Source organism: Pecten maximus, chromosome 1, assembly GCF_902652985.1.
Source record: "Pecten maximus chromosome 1, xPecMax1.1, whole genome shotgun sequence".
Lineage (NCBI taxonomy): Eukaryota > Metazoa > Mollusca > Bivalvia > Pectinida > Pectinidae > Pecten > Pecten maximus.
Genome location: NC_047015.1, coordinates 25,779,509 through 25,795,260, shown reverse-complemented (window position 1 = coordinate 25,795,260; position 15,752 = coordinate 25,779,509). Strand labels below are relative to the sequence as shown.

The window sequence follows — 15,752 nt, the reverse complement described above, 5'->3', positions numbered from 1 at the left end:
GGACTTGATATTGGGCCTTTAGCATGCTGGTGTGAATGGCTACCAAGTTTGTTCAAGTGAATGACCTACCAAGTTTGTTCAAGTGAATGACCTTGACCTACATTGAAGGTGACATGGATCAAACAGGCTAAAATCATCAAACAACTTCTTCTCAATAACCATGAGGCCTGGGGACTTGATATTAGGAATGAATGGTAATCAGCATAATCTGCAGAAATGACCTACATCTACATCTAAATTGCTGTAGAGCCAGGTGAACTTTGTTGGCATTCAAACAAGGAGTCTTCTTACCAAAAATCAAGGTCCCTGTGTCAAAGCTGAAGGTTCAGGTTTTTTTATCTTTTTTTTTTATTAATAAACTTTTGTTAAGACCTTCTAAAGGAAAATTCATTAAACAAGGAATAAACTGTTCAAAGGTCACTGTGTCTAAAGTAAAGGACATTTGGTTGAAAAGGTCAAGGATGAAGTGAATTTTGGAATATGACCCTAGTCCTTAGTGGGAAACATCTTAAGGATTGCCAATTCGGTTAACCAACAGATGTGGAGGTAGATGTGTATGATGTATATTTTTGATCCAGAAATCAAAATGGCAGTGAAAGTTTGGTATTTATGACATTTTCTAATTCACACTTTTTTCAAAGATATTTCTTAAGATTTCGTTAAAGGTTCCCCTTGTTTCAAACTTCATATGTAGGTTTTCTTTGGTCTCTAGTTTTGTCCATCTGATTTTAATTTCGATCCAGAAAGCAACAGTTCTGATGGTTAAGCTATTTCTGTTCACAGAAAACTTCTTGGATCTATCTTATTATACTATCTTATGTTTTATGAAGTCTTCCTTGTTATCAGATTATCAGATCATTAAGAATGGATAAGAACATGCATAAAACAAATAGAAATCATTCAATGCTGGGTGCCTCGATCCCTCATGTATCTCTTGATTAAGTTAAGAATGGCACCTATAGCTTAGAAATGGCCAGCAGAAGCTAGCACTTACATCATTTTGAAAATGATATAACCAGCTAATGAGAATGTAGCCCATATGTAACAGATAAGTCACTTTGTATCCATATCTGAAGCATTGCTTTGTCCATCAGTCACTTATAAAAAACATATTTTTACAGGTTGGATGGAAAACATGTGGTGTTCGGAACTGTAGTGGAAGGGATGGACGTTGTGAAGAAAATTGAATCATATGGCACCGACAAAGGACCAACCACAAAAAAAATCAAAATCTCTGATTGTGGCGTGCACGAGGAAAAAAATGATTGAATTACTACCAAAAGACTTTTTTTTTGTACTGATGTACAGATGTATACATACTTCATTCTCCTCCCCCAGAGTCATTTTTTGATTTTTGTTTATTTCACTCTTACATGTAGTAGTGACTCTTTTGTAACAGTTTTTGAACAATTTTAATATTTTGAACCAGCCAAAAAATCAGTGCACATTTTCTGTTGTATTTATATTTTTATTGCTGGTACATCTATTGACTGAATAAACTGTGCTGTACACATTTTGTTGGGTTAATCTTAATGATACACAGTAGTTTGAATGAATATGAAAGCTTATGCTATGGTACAATGTCTATCATCAATTTTTAGCTCGTCTCTTCGAAGAAGAGTGAGAGCTTATGTTGCACTCCGGCGTCGGCGTTGGTTTTCCTAATGTTAAATTTTTGGTGCAAGTGTTGAAAGGCATAGTAATTTATGGTAATATGGTCCCTGTGGGGGTCAAACTATCCCCTGCTCGAGTTAAACTAAAAGATTTTTTGGAAAAAAAAACGATTTTTGAAAATTTTTGGACTAAGAAAATTTTTTCGTTAAGTTTTTCGTGCAAGTGTTGAAAGGTATTAATACATCACTTCATAATTGTACTAGGGTGCTGATAATTGGCAATAGAGTCCCTCTTGGGTTAGACTATCCCCTGCCAGAGTTAAACTAAAAGATTTTTTTGGGAAAAAAACAGAATTTTCAGACTTAGAATATTTCTGCGTTAAGTTTTTGGTGCAAGTGTTAAAAGGTATTAATACATCACTTTATAATTGTACTAGGGTGCTGATAATTGGCAATAGACTCCCTCTTGGGTTAAACTATCCCCTGCTGGAGTTAAACTAAAAGAATTTTTTGGGAAAAAACCAGAATTTTCAAATTTTTGGACTTAAAATATTTCTGCGTTAAGTTTTTCGTGCAAGTGTTGAAAGGTATTAATACATCACTTCATATTGTACTAGGGTGCTGATAATTGGCAATAGAGTCCCTATGGAGTTAGAAAATCCCTTCCTGGAGTAAAACTTCAAAAACAATTGGATTTTTAGCCCACCATCATCAGATGGTGGGCTGTTCAAATCGCCCTGCGTCCGTGGTCCGTCGTCCGTCCGTCCGTCCGTCCGTCCCTCCGTCCGTAAACAATTCTTGTTATCGCTATTTCTGAGAAAGTACTGAAGGGATCTTTCTCAAATTTCATATGAAGGTTCCCCTTGGTGCCTAGTTATGCATATTGCATTTTGAGACCAATCGGATAACAACATGGCCGACAGGCAGCCATCTTGGATTTTGACAATTGAAGTTTGTTATCGCTATTTCTGAGAAAGTACTGAAGGAATCTTTCTCAAATTTCATATGTAGGTTCCCCTTGGTGACTAGTTATGCATATTGCGTTTTGAGACAAATCGGAAAACAACATGGCCGACAGGCAGCCATCTTGGATTTTGACAATTGAAGTTTGTTATCGCTATTTCTGAGAAAGTACTGAAGGGATCTTTCTCAAATTTCATATGAAGGTTCCTCTTGGTGCCTAGTTATGCATATTGCATTTTGAGACCAATCGGATAACAACATGGCCGACAGGCAGCCATCTTGGATTTTGACAATTGAAGTTTGTTATCGCTATTTCTGAGAAAGTACTGAAGGGATCTTTCTCAAATTTCATATGAAGGTTCCCCTTGGTGCCTAGTTATGCATATTGCATTTTGAGACCAATCGGATAACAACATGGCCGACAGGCAGCCATCTTGTATTTTGACAATTGAAGTTTGTTATCGCTATTTCTGAGAAAGTACTGAAGGGATCTTTCTCAAATTTCATATGAAGGTTCCCCTTGGTGCCTAGTTATGCATATTGCATTTTGAGACCAATTGGATAACAACATGGCCGACAGGCAGCCATCTTGGATTTTGACAATTGAAGTTTGTTATCGCTATTTCTGAGAAAGTACTGAAGGGATCTTTCTCAAATTTATATGAAGGTTCCCCTTGGTGCCTAGTTATGCATATTGCGTTTTGAGACCAAACGGATATCAACATGGCCGACAGGCAGCCATCTTGAATTTTGACAATTGAAGTTTGTTATCGCTATTTCTGAGAAAGTACTGAAGGGATCTTTCTCAAATTTTATATGAAGGTTCTCCTTGGTGCCTAGTTATGCATATTGCGTTTTGAGACCAATTGGATAACAACATGGCTGGCAGGCAGCCATCTTGGATTTTGACAATTGAAGTTTGTTATCGCTATTTCTGAGAAAGTACTGAAGGGATCTTTCTCAAATTTTATATGAAGGTTCCCCTTGATGCCTAGTTATGCATATTGCGTTTTGAGACCAATCGGATATCAACATGGCCGACAGGCAGCCATCTTGGATTTTGACAATTGAAGTTTGTTATCGCTATTTCTGAGAAAGTACTGAAGGGATCTTTCTCAAATTTCATATGAAGGTTCCCCTTGGTGCCTAGTTATGCATATTGCGTTTTGAGACCAATCGGATAACAACATGGCCGACAGGCAGCCATCTTGGATTTTGACAATTGAAGTTTGTTATCGCTATTTCTGAGAAAGTACTGAATGGATCTTCTGAAATTTCATATGTAGGTTTCCCTTGGTGACCTAGTTATGCATATTGCGTTTTGAGACCAATCAGAAAACAACATGGCCGACAGGCAGCCATCTTGGATTTTGACAATTGAAGTTTGTTATCGCTATTTCTGAGAATGTACTGAATGGATCTTTCTGAAATTTCATATGTAGGGTTTCCCTTGGTGCCTAGTTATGCATATTGCGTTTTTAGACCAATCTGATAAACAACATGGCCGACAGGCAGCCATCTTGGTTATTGGCAATTGAAGTTGTTATCACTATTTCTGAGAAAGTATTTAAGGGATCTTTCTGAAATTTCATATGTAAGTTTCCCTTGGTGCTTAGTTATGCATATTGCGTTTTTAGACCAATCTGAAAACAACATGGCCGACAGGCAGCCATCTTGGTATTTTGACAATTGAAGTTTGTTATCACTATTTCTGAGAAAGTATTTAAGGGATCTTTCTGAAATTTCATATTTAAGTTTCCCTTGGTGCCTAGTTATGCATATTGCGTTTTTAGACCAATCTGAAAACAACCTGGCCGACAGGCAGCCATCTTGGATTTTGACAATTGAAGTTTGTTATCACTATTTCTGAGAAAGTGTTTAAGGGATCTTTCTCAAATTTCATATGAAGGTTCCCCTTGGTGCCTAGTTATGCATATTGCGATTTGAGACCAATCGGAAAACAACATGGCCGACAGGCAGCCATCTTGGATTTTGACAATTGAAGTTTGTTATCACTATTTCTGAGAAAGTACTGAATGGATCTTTCTGAAATTTCATATGTAGGTTTCCCTTGGTGCCTAGTTATGCATATTGCTTTTTGAGACCAATCCGAAAACAACATGGCCGACAGGCAGCCATCTTGGATTTTGACAATTGAAGTTTGTTATCGCTATTTCTGAGAATGTACTGAATGGATCTTTCTGAAATTTCATATGTAGGTTTCCCTTGGTGCCTAGTTATGCATATTGTGTTTTTAGACCAATTAGAAGTCAACATGGCCGACAGGCAGCCATCTTGGATTTTGACAATTGAAGTTTTTTATCGCTATTTCTGAGAAAGTACTGAATGGATCTTTCTGAAATTTCATATGGAGGTTCCCCTTGGTGCGTCGTTATGCTAATTGCATTTTGAGATCAATTGGAAAACAGTATGGCCGACAGACCGACATCTTGGATTTTGACAATTGAAGTTTGTTATCTCTATTTCTCAAAGTACGGAATGGATCTTTCTCAAATTTCATAAGTAGGTTCCCCTTGGTCCCTTGTATTGCATTTTTGGACCAGTCTGTCCTGAAAACAACCTGGCAAACAAACAGCCATTATCGTTAAATCTCAAATTTCTTATATAGCTAGGATTCCCTTATTTGAAAAGTACTGGAGAGATGTCTCAATTTGCACAGATTAGTAAAATGAAGGGAAAAGTAGAGAAAAGATCAATCTGACATGGAACCTATGAAGATCATTCAATGGTGGGCGCCAAGATCCCTCTGGGATCTCTTGTTTCTTTTTAAATCTGTTTTTAGCCCACCATCATCAGATGGTGGGCTATTCAAATCGCCCTGCGTCCATGGTCCGTCGTCCGTCCGTCCCTCCGTCCGTCCCTCCGTCCGTAAACAATTCTTGTTATCGCTATTTCTCAGAAAGTACTGAAGGGATCTTTCTCAAATTTCATATGTAGGTTCCCCTTGGTGCCTAGTTATGCATATTGCGTTTTGAGACCAATCGGAAAACAACATGGCCGACAGGCAGCCATCTTGGATTTTGACAATTGAAGTTTGTTATCGCTATTTCTGAGAAAGTACAGAAGGGATCTTTCTCAAATTTTATATGAAGGTTCTCCTTGGTGCCTTGTTATGCATATTGCGTTTTGAGACCAATCGGAAAACAACATGGCCGACAGGCAGCCATCTTGGATTTTGACAATTGAAGTTTGTTATCGCTATTTCTGAGAAAGTACTGAAGGGATCTTTCTCAAATTTTATATGAAGGTTCTCCTTGGTGCCTAGTTATGCATATTGCATTTTGAGACCAATTGGATAACAACATGGCCGACAGGCAGCCATCTTGGATTTTGACAATTGAAGTTTGTTATCGCTATTTCTGAGAAAGTACTGAAGGGATCTTTCTCAAATTTTATATGAAGGTTCCCCTTGGTGCCTAGTTATGCATATTGCGTTTTGAGACCAAACGGATATCAACATGGCCGACAGGCAGCCATCTTGAATTTTGACAATTGAAGTTTGTTATCGCTATTTCTGAGAAAGTACTGAAGGGATCTTTCTCAAATTTTATATGAAGGTTCTCCTTGGTGCCTAGTTATGCATATTGCGTTTTGAGACCAATTGGATAACAACATGGCTGGCAGGCAGCCATCTTGGATTTTGACAATTGAAGTTTGTTATCGCTATTTCTGAGAAAGTACTGAAGGGATCTTTCTCAAATTTTATATGAAGGTTCCCCTTAGTGCCTAGTTATGCATATTGCGTTTTGAGACCAATCGGATATCAACATGGCCGACAGGCAGCCATCTTGGATTTTGACAATTGAAGTTTGTTATCACTATTTCTGAGAAAGTGCTGAATGGATCTTAATGAAATTTCATTTGTAGGTTTCCCTTGGTACCTAGTTATGCATGTTGCGTTTTGAGACCAATCAGAAAACAACATGGCCGACAGGCAGCCATCTTGAATTTTGACAATTGAAGTTTGTTATCGCTATTTCTGAGAATGTACTGAATGGATCTTTCTGAAATTTCATATGTAGGTTTCCCTTGGTGCCTAGTTATGCATTTTGCGTTTTTAGACCAATCTGATAAACAACATGGCCGACAGGCAGCCATCTTGGTTTATTGGCAATTGAAGTTATCACTATTTCTGAGAAAGTATTTAAGGGATCTTTCTGAAATTTCATATGTAAGTTTCCCTTGGTGCTTAGTTATGCATATTGCGTTTTTAGACCAATCTGAAAACAACATGGCCGACAGGCATCCATCTTGGTTTATTGGCAATTGAAGTTTGTTATCACTATTTCTGAGAAAGTATTTAAGGGATCTTTCTGAAATTTCATATGTAATTTCCCTTGGTGCCTAGTTATGCATATTGCGTTTTTAGACCAATCTGAAAACAACATGGCCGACAGGCAGCCATCTTGGATTTTGACAATTGAAGTTTGTTATCACTATTTCTGAGAAAGTATTTAAGGGATCTTTCTGAAATTTCATATTTAAGTTTCCCTTGGTGCCTAGTTATGCATATTGCGTTTTTAGACCAATCTGAAAACAACATGGCCGACAGGCAGCCATCTTGGATTTTGACAATTGAAGTTTGTTATCACTATTTCTGAGAAAGTACTGAATGGATCTTTCTGAAATTTCATATGTAGGTTTCCCTTGGTGCCTAGTTATGCATATTGCTTTTTGAGACCAATCCGAAAACAACATGGCCGACAGGCAGCCATCTTGGATTTTGACAATTGAAGTTTGTTATCGCTATTTCTGAGAATGTACTGAATGGATCTTTCTGAAATTTCATATGTAGGTTTCCCTTGGTGCCTAGTTATGCATATTGTGTTTTTAGACCAATTAGAAGTCAACATGGCCGACAGGCAACCATCTTGGATTTTGACAATTGAAGTTTTTTATCGCTATTTCTGAGAAAGTACTGAATGGATCTTTCTGAAATTTCATATGGAGGTTCCCCTTGGTGCGTCGTTATGCTAATTGCATTTTGAGATCAATTGGAAAACAGTATGGCCGACAGACCGACATCTTGGATTTTGACAATTGAAGTTTGTTATCTCTATTTCTCAAAGTACGGAATGGATCTTTCTCAAATTTCATAAGTAGGTTCCCCTTGGTCCCTTGTATTGCATTTTTGGACCAGTCTGTCCTGAAAACAACCTGGCAAACAAACAGCCATTATCGTTAAATCTCAAATTTCTTATATAGCTAGGATTCCCTTATTTGAAAAGTACTGGAGAGATGTCTCAATTTGCACAGATTAGTAAAATGAAGGGAAAAGTAGAGAAAAGATCAATCTGACATGGAACCTATGAAGATCATTCAATGGTGGGCGCCAAGATCCCTCTGGGATCTCTTGTTTCTTTTTAAATCTGTTTTTAGCCCACCATCATCAGATGGTGGGCTATTCAAATCGCCCTGCGTCCATGGTCCGTCGTCCGTCCGTCCCTCCGTCCGTCCCTCCGTCCGTAAACAATTCTTGTTATCGCTATTTCTCAGAAAGTACTGAAGGGATCTTTCTCAAATTTCATATGTAGGTTCCCCTTGGTGCCTAGTTATGCATATTGCGTTTTGAGACCAATCGGAAAACAACATGGCCGACAGGCAGCCATCTTGGATTTTGACAATTGAAGTTTGTTATCGCTATTTCTGAGAAAGTACAGAAGGGATCTTTCTCAAATTTTATATGAAGGTTCTCCTTGGTGCCTTGTTATGCATATTGCGTTTTGAGACCAATCGGAAAACAACATGGCCGACAGGCAGCCATCTTGGATTTTGACAATTGAAGTTTGTTATCGCTATTTCTGAGAAAGTACTGAAGGGATCTTTCTCAAATTTTATATGAAGGTTCTCCTTGGTGCCTAGTTATGCATATTGCATTTTGAGACCAATTGGATAACAACATGGCCGACAGGCAGCCATCTTGGATTTTGACAATTGAAGTTTGTTATCGCTATTTCTGAGAAAGTACTGAAGGGATCTTTCTCAAATTTTATATGAAGGTTCCCCTTGGTGCCTAGTTATGCATATTGCGTTTTGAGACCAAACGGATATCAACATGGCCGACAGGCAGCCATCTTGAATTTTGACAATTGAAGTTTGTTATCGCTATTTCTGAGAAAGTACTGAAGGGATCTTTCTCAAATTTTATATGAAGGTTCCCCTTGGTGCCTAGTTATGCATATTGCGTTTTGAGACCAATCGGATATCAACATGGCCGACAGGCAGCCATCTTGGATTTTGACAATTGAAGTTTGTTATCACTATTTCTGAGAAAGTGCTGAATGGATCTTAATGAAATTTCATTTGTAGGTTTCCCTTGGTGACTAGTTATGCATGTTGCGTTTTGAGACCAATCAGAAAACAACATGGCCGACAGGCAGCCATCTTGAATTTTGACAATTGAAGTTTGTTATCGCTATTTCTGAGAATGTACTGAATGGATCTTTCTGAAATTTCATATGTAGGTTTCCCTTGGTGCCTAGTTATGCATTTTGCGTTTTTAGACCAATCTGATAAACAACATGGCCGACAGGCAGCCATCTTGGTTTATTGGCAATTGAAGTTATCACTATTTCTGAGAAAGTATTTAAGGGATCTTTCTGAAATTTCATATGTAAGTTTCCCTTGGTGCTTAGTTATGCATATTGCGTTTTTAGACCAATCTGAAAACAACATGGCCGACAGGCATCCATCTTGGTTTATTGGCAATTGAAGTTTGTTATCACTATTTCTGAGAAAGTATTTAAGGGATCTTTCTGAAATTTCATATGTAATTTCCCTTGGTGCCTAGTTATGCATATTGCGTTTTTAGACCAATCTGAAAACAACATGGCCGACAGGCAGCCATCTTGGATTTTGACAATTGAAGTTTGTTATCACTATTTCTGAGAAAGTATTTAAGGGATCTTTCTGAAATTTCATATTTAAGTTTCCCTTGGTGCCTAGTTATGCATATTGCGTTTTTAGACCAATCTGAAAACAACCTGGCCGACAGGCAGCCATCTTGGATTTTGACAATTGAAGTTTGTTATCACTATTTCTGAGAAAGTGTTTAAGGGATCTTTCTCAAATTTCATATGTAAGTTTCCCTTGGTGCCTAGTTATGCATATTGCATTTTGAGACCGATCTGAAAATAACATGGCCGACAGGCAACCATCTTTGATTTTGACTATTGACGTTTGTTATCGCTATTTCCGAGAAAGTACTGAATGGATTTTTTTGAAATTTCATATGGAGGTCTTTCTCAAATTTCATATGGAGGTTCCCCTCGGTGCCTCGTTATGCTAATTGCATTTTGAGATCAATTGGAAAACAATATGGCTGACAGAGTTATCTCTATTTCTCAAAGTACCGAATGAATCTTTCTCAAATTTCAAATTTCATAAGTAGGTTCCCCTTGGTCCCTTGTATTGCATTTTTGGACCAGTCTGTCCTGAAAACAACCTGGCAAACAAACAGCCATTATCGTTAAATCTCAAATTTCCTATATAGCTAGGATTCCCTTGTTTGAAAAGTACTGGAGGGATGTCTCAATTTGCGCAGATTAGTAAAATGAAGGTAAAAGTAGAGAAAAGATCAATCTGACATGGAACCTATGAAGATCATTCAATGGTGGGCGCCAAGATCCCTCTGGGATCTCTTGTGACAATTGAAGTTTGTTATGGCTATTTCTCAGAAAGTACTGAAGAAATCTTTCTCAAATTCCATATATAGGTTCCCCTTGGTGCCTTAATCTTAAATTTTATATATAGGTTTACCGTGTTTGAAAAGTACTAGAGGTTTCTTCTGAATTTACACAGAATAGTAAGACTTAGAAGAAGAGAAAAGTAGAGAAAAGATCAATCTGACATGGAACCTATGAAGAACATTCAATGGTGGGCGCCAAGATCCCTCTGGGATCTCTTGTTTTGTTTTTGTTTTTAAATCTTTGGACTTTTTGTTAAGTTTATATTGTGAGTGTTGAAAGGCATAGTGATACATGGTATTAGGTTCCCTGTGGGGGTTAAACTATCCCTTGCCGGAGTTAAACTGAAATATTTTTTTGGGGAAAAAACACATTTTTTAAAAAATTCTGTGCAAATGTTGAAAGCTATTTAACACATCACTTTATGATTGCACTAGGGTGCTGATATTTGGTAAAAGAGTCCCTATGGAGTTACACTATCCCTTCTCAGCGTGAAACTGAACATAAAACAATGTGAAAATGCTCACAATAGACAATTTATACCGTTCCACATTTTTCAAGGGAGACAACTCTCATTAGGATAATATTTTGTCAAAAAATTAAAGAAATATGTCCAAAAGCAATTACATTTGTATTTGATATATTCATTTAATCTACAACAGCATAGCTTGTCTCCCGAATGTTTGTCAATAAATAATTTATATATATATAAATTGGTATGGTTTTGAAAATTGCATGAATTCACAAAGCATAATCTGATCAAGTAAACAATATAAATATTATTAATGTAATTTGTGAAACCATTCCAATTAATATATTTTAATTATTTATTGACAAACATTTGCGAGACGAGCTATGCTGTTCTCCAACAGCTCTTGTTAGTTCACCTGGCCCAAAGGACTGGAGCGCTTATGCTGTGGTGCAGTGTCAATCGTCGGTCTCAGTCCATTTTGTCCATTCTCAGGATTTTGATAGTTGAAGATTGTTATCACAATTTCTCAGAAAGTTTCAAAGGGATCTTTCTCATATTTCATATGTAAGTTCCCCTTTGTCCCTAGTTGTGGATATTGCATTTTGGGACCAATCAGAATACAACATGCCAGACAATTGACCAACTTCTATTTTGACATTTCTCATTCTTTCTCAAATTTCATATACAAGTTCCCGTTGGTCCCTTGTTTTGCATACTGTATTTTGGGACTGATAGGAAAACATCATGGCTGACAGGAAGTCATCTAGGATTTTGACAATTGAAGTTTGCTATTGCTATTTCTCATAAAGTAATAAAGGTATCCTACCCAAATTTCATATGTAAGTTTCCCTTGGTGCCTTGTTGTGCATACTGCATTTCTGGACCAATCTGAAAACAACATGGCCGACAAGTGGCCTTCTTTGATTTTGATAACTGCAGGTTGCTTCTGCTCTATATTGTGTCATATACAGTTTTTAAATGTTTTGAAGGAAGAGTGAAAGAAGGAAAAAGAAGAGAAAAGATCAGTCTTTCATTTGACTGATATGGATCATGCATTGGTGATCCCAAAAATCCCTCTAGGATCTCTTGTTGAAACTGTTTAGATCCCCATCCTATAACCATATATAGCATTGTTGGGCATCAAGGGATAAACACAATCCTGATGTGAAAATAGGCCTGGAGGACTTTTCACATCCATAGGGAGCCTGGACTTCGTTTGTGGGTTATTTTCACACCCCTAGGGAGCCTGGACTGCGTTTGTGGGTTATATCTTTAAAGTAGTTGAGATCCCTGCTTCACCACAACCATAAATAGCACTGTTTGACATAAACAAATGAAGCTATTAATGAAATGAACATAAACATTTTTTTTGACATTTGGTCAAATCCAACTAGGCGAACACTGCAGGCCACCTAGGCCTCTTGTTATGTAAACATCTTCTTAAGAACTGCATAAAGTTGTTAAGCATTGGAGTGAACTCTCAGAGGAAGTAAAATGTACAATATTTATTATCTCGCACTCTTGAGTCCGCAACAAGTGATTGATCAGATGGGCCCAATTAATAACAGGTACTTGATGATAGGTAACAAGTAGTGGATATCAAAAAAAAAGAATAACTCACTCCTTTACCATCTCTAAAGCCATGAACCTCTTATATAATTAAGAACAAATTAATAAGAGAACAACTGGAACATACATGTAATATGCTCAAAAGTTTTAGATTACCCGTAAGATCTAGTCCAGGACATATGCTGTTTATCCCTAATTACATCAGGTGGTTTAAAAGAAAAACTGTCCTACTTCATTATCTGAACACTACACCAATTCATCGATATGGAACATGAACGAAATCGAAAGACAGTAAAACAAATAGTTCAAAAGCCTGCCAAATAGAAAGGAAGAGAAAAAAAACCAAGATGGACGCAAGTGTAGGAAATAAAAAAGAATACTAAGAATGACAAGGAAACTTTAATTCAAACTCAGATCGATCAAACAAGGGCAAAATGAAGAAGCCAAATTTAATAACTTACAAAAATGTCTATATCATGGTCAACTGAGCTTTCAACCAACCAATCATAACTCAACTGGCAAAATATTGCCATAATCTGCTTCCCCTAGGCATCCGCATGGTTAGTCCTTAAGGCGAATGTATTAGTCGGCCATCTTGGTTGTGGTGATGGTAGTGTAGGGGTATCACTCCGATATTCTGGTGGTGGTGATGAGAGTATTGGTACAAGTAAGATCCTGATGGTGGTAATGAGAGAGTAGGGGTTTCACTCGGCCATCCTGATGGTGGTGATGAGAGTGTCTGTGTCTCACTCGGCCATCCTGATGGTGGTGATTAGAGTGTCGGTGTCTCACTCGGCCATCCTGATGGTGGTGATGAGAGTGTCAGTGTCTCACTCGGCCATCCTGATGGTGGTGATGAGAGTGTCGGTGTCTCACTCGGCCATCCTGGTGGTGGTGTTGAGAGAGTAGGGGTCTCACTCGGCCATCCTGGTGGTGGTGATGAGAGTGTCGGTGTCTCACTCGGCCATCCTGGTGGTGGTGATGAGAGTGTCGGTGTCTCACTCGGCCATCCTGGTGGTGGTGTTGAGAGAGTAGGGGTCTCACTCGGCCATCCTGGTGGTGGTGATGAGAGTGTCGGTGTCTCACTCGGCCATCCTGGTGGTGGTGTTGAGAGAGTAGGGGTCTCACTCGGCCATCCTGGTGGTGTTGATGAGAGTGTCGGTGTCTCACTCGGCCATCCTGATGGTGGTAATGAGAGTGTCGGTGTCTCACTCGGCCATCCTGGTGGTGGTGATGAGAGAGTAGGGGTCTCACTCGGCCATCCTGGTTGTGGTGTTGAGAGTGTAGAGGAATTGGTCGGCCATCCTGGTGGTGGTGTTGAGGCTGTAGGGGTATCGCTCAGCCATCCTGATGGTGACATAAATTTTATTTGTCAGCCATCCTGGTCGTGGTGATTAGAGAAATTATATTATTTAGCCATCCTGGTTCTGGTGATGAGACTGTAGGGGTATCACTCAGCCGTCCTAGTGGTCATCATCCGCTGAGCGCCTTGTGTCGTTAGACTTTTACTTTCAAAACGCTACTCCTCCAAAGCGATGTGAAACGTCATTGGGGAAGGGCAATAATATTTTATATAAACGAGGCTGGTGTAACTCCTAGGGACAAGCTAGGGCAGGGCTCAAATAGGGAAACTTTACTAAAATCTTGCTTTAAAACCTTAATCTTCCTTAACCCTAGGGTGAATTACATCCAAATTTAATGTCAATCATCATTGGGGGAGGGCAATCATATTGTTTTATAAATGAGGTTAGTGCGACCAATGGGGCCCCGAGTGGTAGGGCCCAAAAAGGGGAACTTTGCTGTAATTTTGCTTTAAAACCCTACATTCCTCAACCTTCCAGTGGATTACAACCAAATTTGGTGTAAAATTTATATGAATGAGGCTGGTTTGACCCCTGGGGACAGAGGGAAGAGGCCCCAAAAGGGGAACTTTGCCAAAATTATTGTTTTATTTAAAATGCTACTCATCCTTAATGCCTTAATGTATTACAACCAAAGTTCGTTTGAAACATCATAAGGAGACGGCAATCATGATATAAATAAAGGATGGGCCCCCAAAAGGAGCACTTAGGTTAAATATTGCTTTAAAAGCATCAATGGGGAAGGACAATCCTGATTGATATAAACGAGGCTGCTCCGACCCATGGGACAGAGGGGCGTGGTCCAAAAATGGGAACTTTGCTGACATTTTTCTTAAAGATGCTGCTCCTCCTTTAAAGCCACATACTCCCGAACAACCTAAAATTCTATAGTTGCACACGTGTATTAATGGCAATCCAAGATGCTCTTTCACACTCCCCCAACATTAAAATGACCACTGGCCTGGACGCTTGACCGGGGGAGTCCTTGAGACATCGGTGTATAAAAATAACTCGCCGCATTTATATTTATCTCGAGATCGAAGCTATAACAACGTGCACTGCACATAAACTACACACATGGCCGTTGTTCACATACCGAGCATACGTGAACTTTGCCTAATAATGCTTTCATTTAAACATATTAACAGAATATTTGCGTAATACCCAGGTAACTGAACAAAATACTTGATTTTAAAATGTAGCAATATGCATACAACAAAACATCGATAAAATCTTAGATCTGTGAAGTTGACAATGTTCAAAAGCTAACCAGCAATCCAGTAGACGTCCGGAAAAATCGGAATTCGAGTCAATTCCTTTTTCTTCTCTCGTTAAGTTCCAACGAATCATTTCCTTTCCTAAGAAACTTGGTCCGGCAGCCACAGTTATTTTTTGGGGGGGGAATTCCCCCTATACTTTCAAAAATACACATTTTCTTTCAGTTTCTGATTCACGATAATCTGTTAGGTATGTATTAAGTCCGAAAACTATAAAAAGCTCAAAATGTAAATATTGATATATGTTTCTTCGTGAGTATGTGGCTTTAAGCCAAAACGGATTAAAACCAAATTTGATCTGAAACATAACTGGCTGCGAGAAGACAATTTATTGTAATGATTATGGATTGATGGGTATGTCCCTTCTGCAAGTGTTTATCAGATGGCCGTTTAGGCCCATGGGCCTCTTGTTCAGTAATAAATCTCACGAAAGTGCCTATTAAGCGACGGAATGAATGGAAATAAAAACTGATTTTGAAATTTGGTTCGACTTGGACGGTTCACCCCACAAGTGGACAAACAACACACTACTCACAAGTGGACCTTTGCCGCCCGTCCGTGTTTGCAGTAAGTGTCTTTGGTCTTTTAAACAAGTTTGCTTCTTGATCGTTTTCTTTCGCAATATTTTCTCATACATATTCTCGAGTAAGTATTGTTAAGAAAGGACATTTCTCAAGTTCCAAAGTTTCCTTAAATCATGTGGTTTGGTGGGTTTTTTTTATCTTCCTTTTCACTTAAACTTTTTGTGTCACAAATACGCCAGATACATATTTGTACCTCTAACAGATGTT

General features: G+C 38.5%; 2 protein-coding genes across 2 annotated transcripts in view; one reads left to right on the top strand and one right to left on the bottom strand.

Annotated features, from left to right (window-relative positions):
- The window catches only part of LOC117328774 (peptidyl-prolyl cis-trans isomerase-like), a 41,806-nt gene extending 40,290 nt beyond the window's left edge, over positions 1-1,516 (top strand). Inside the window, exon 5 of the mRNA XM_033886316.1 lies at positions 1,122-1,516. Within this exon, the coding sequence (XP_033742207.1) occupies positions 1,122-1,269 (148 nt within the window). The 3' untranslated portion in view covers positions 1,270-1,516. The remainder of the gene's footprint in view (positions 1-1,121) is intronic.
- Positions 1,517-13,095: 11,579 nt separating this feature from the next.
- On the bottom strand, positions 13,096-13,683 carry LOC117336417 (proline-rich protein HaeIII subfamily 1-like). The gene has a single exon (XM_033896960.1). The coding sequence runs from the start codon at positions 13,681-13,683 to the stop codon at positions 13,096-13,098; it is 588 nt and encodes a 195-aa protein (XP_033752851.1).
- Positions 13,684-15,752: the final 2,069 nt, after the last annotated feature.

Coding starts and splice junctions, on each gene's coding strand:
- LOC117336417 (XM_033896960.1), bottom strand. CDS start 13,683: ATGTCACCATCAGGATGGCTGAGCGATACCCCTACAGCCTCAACACCA.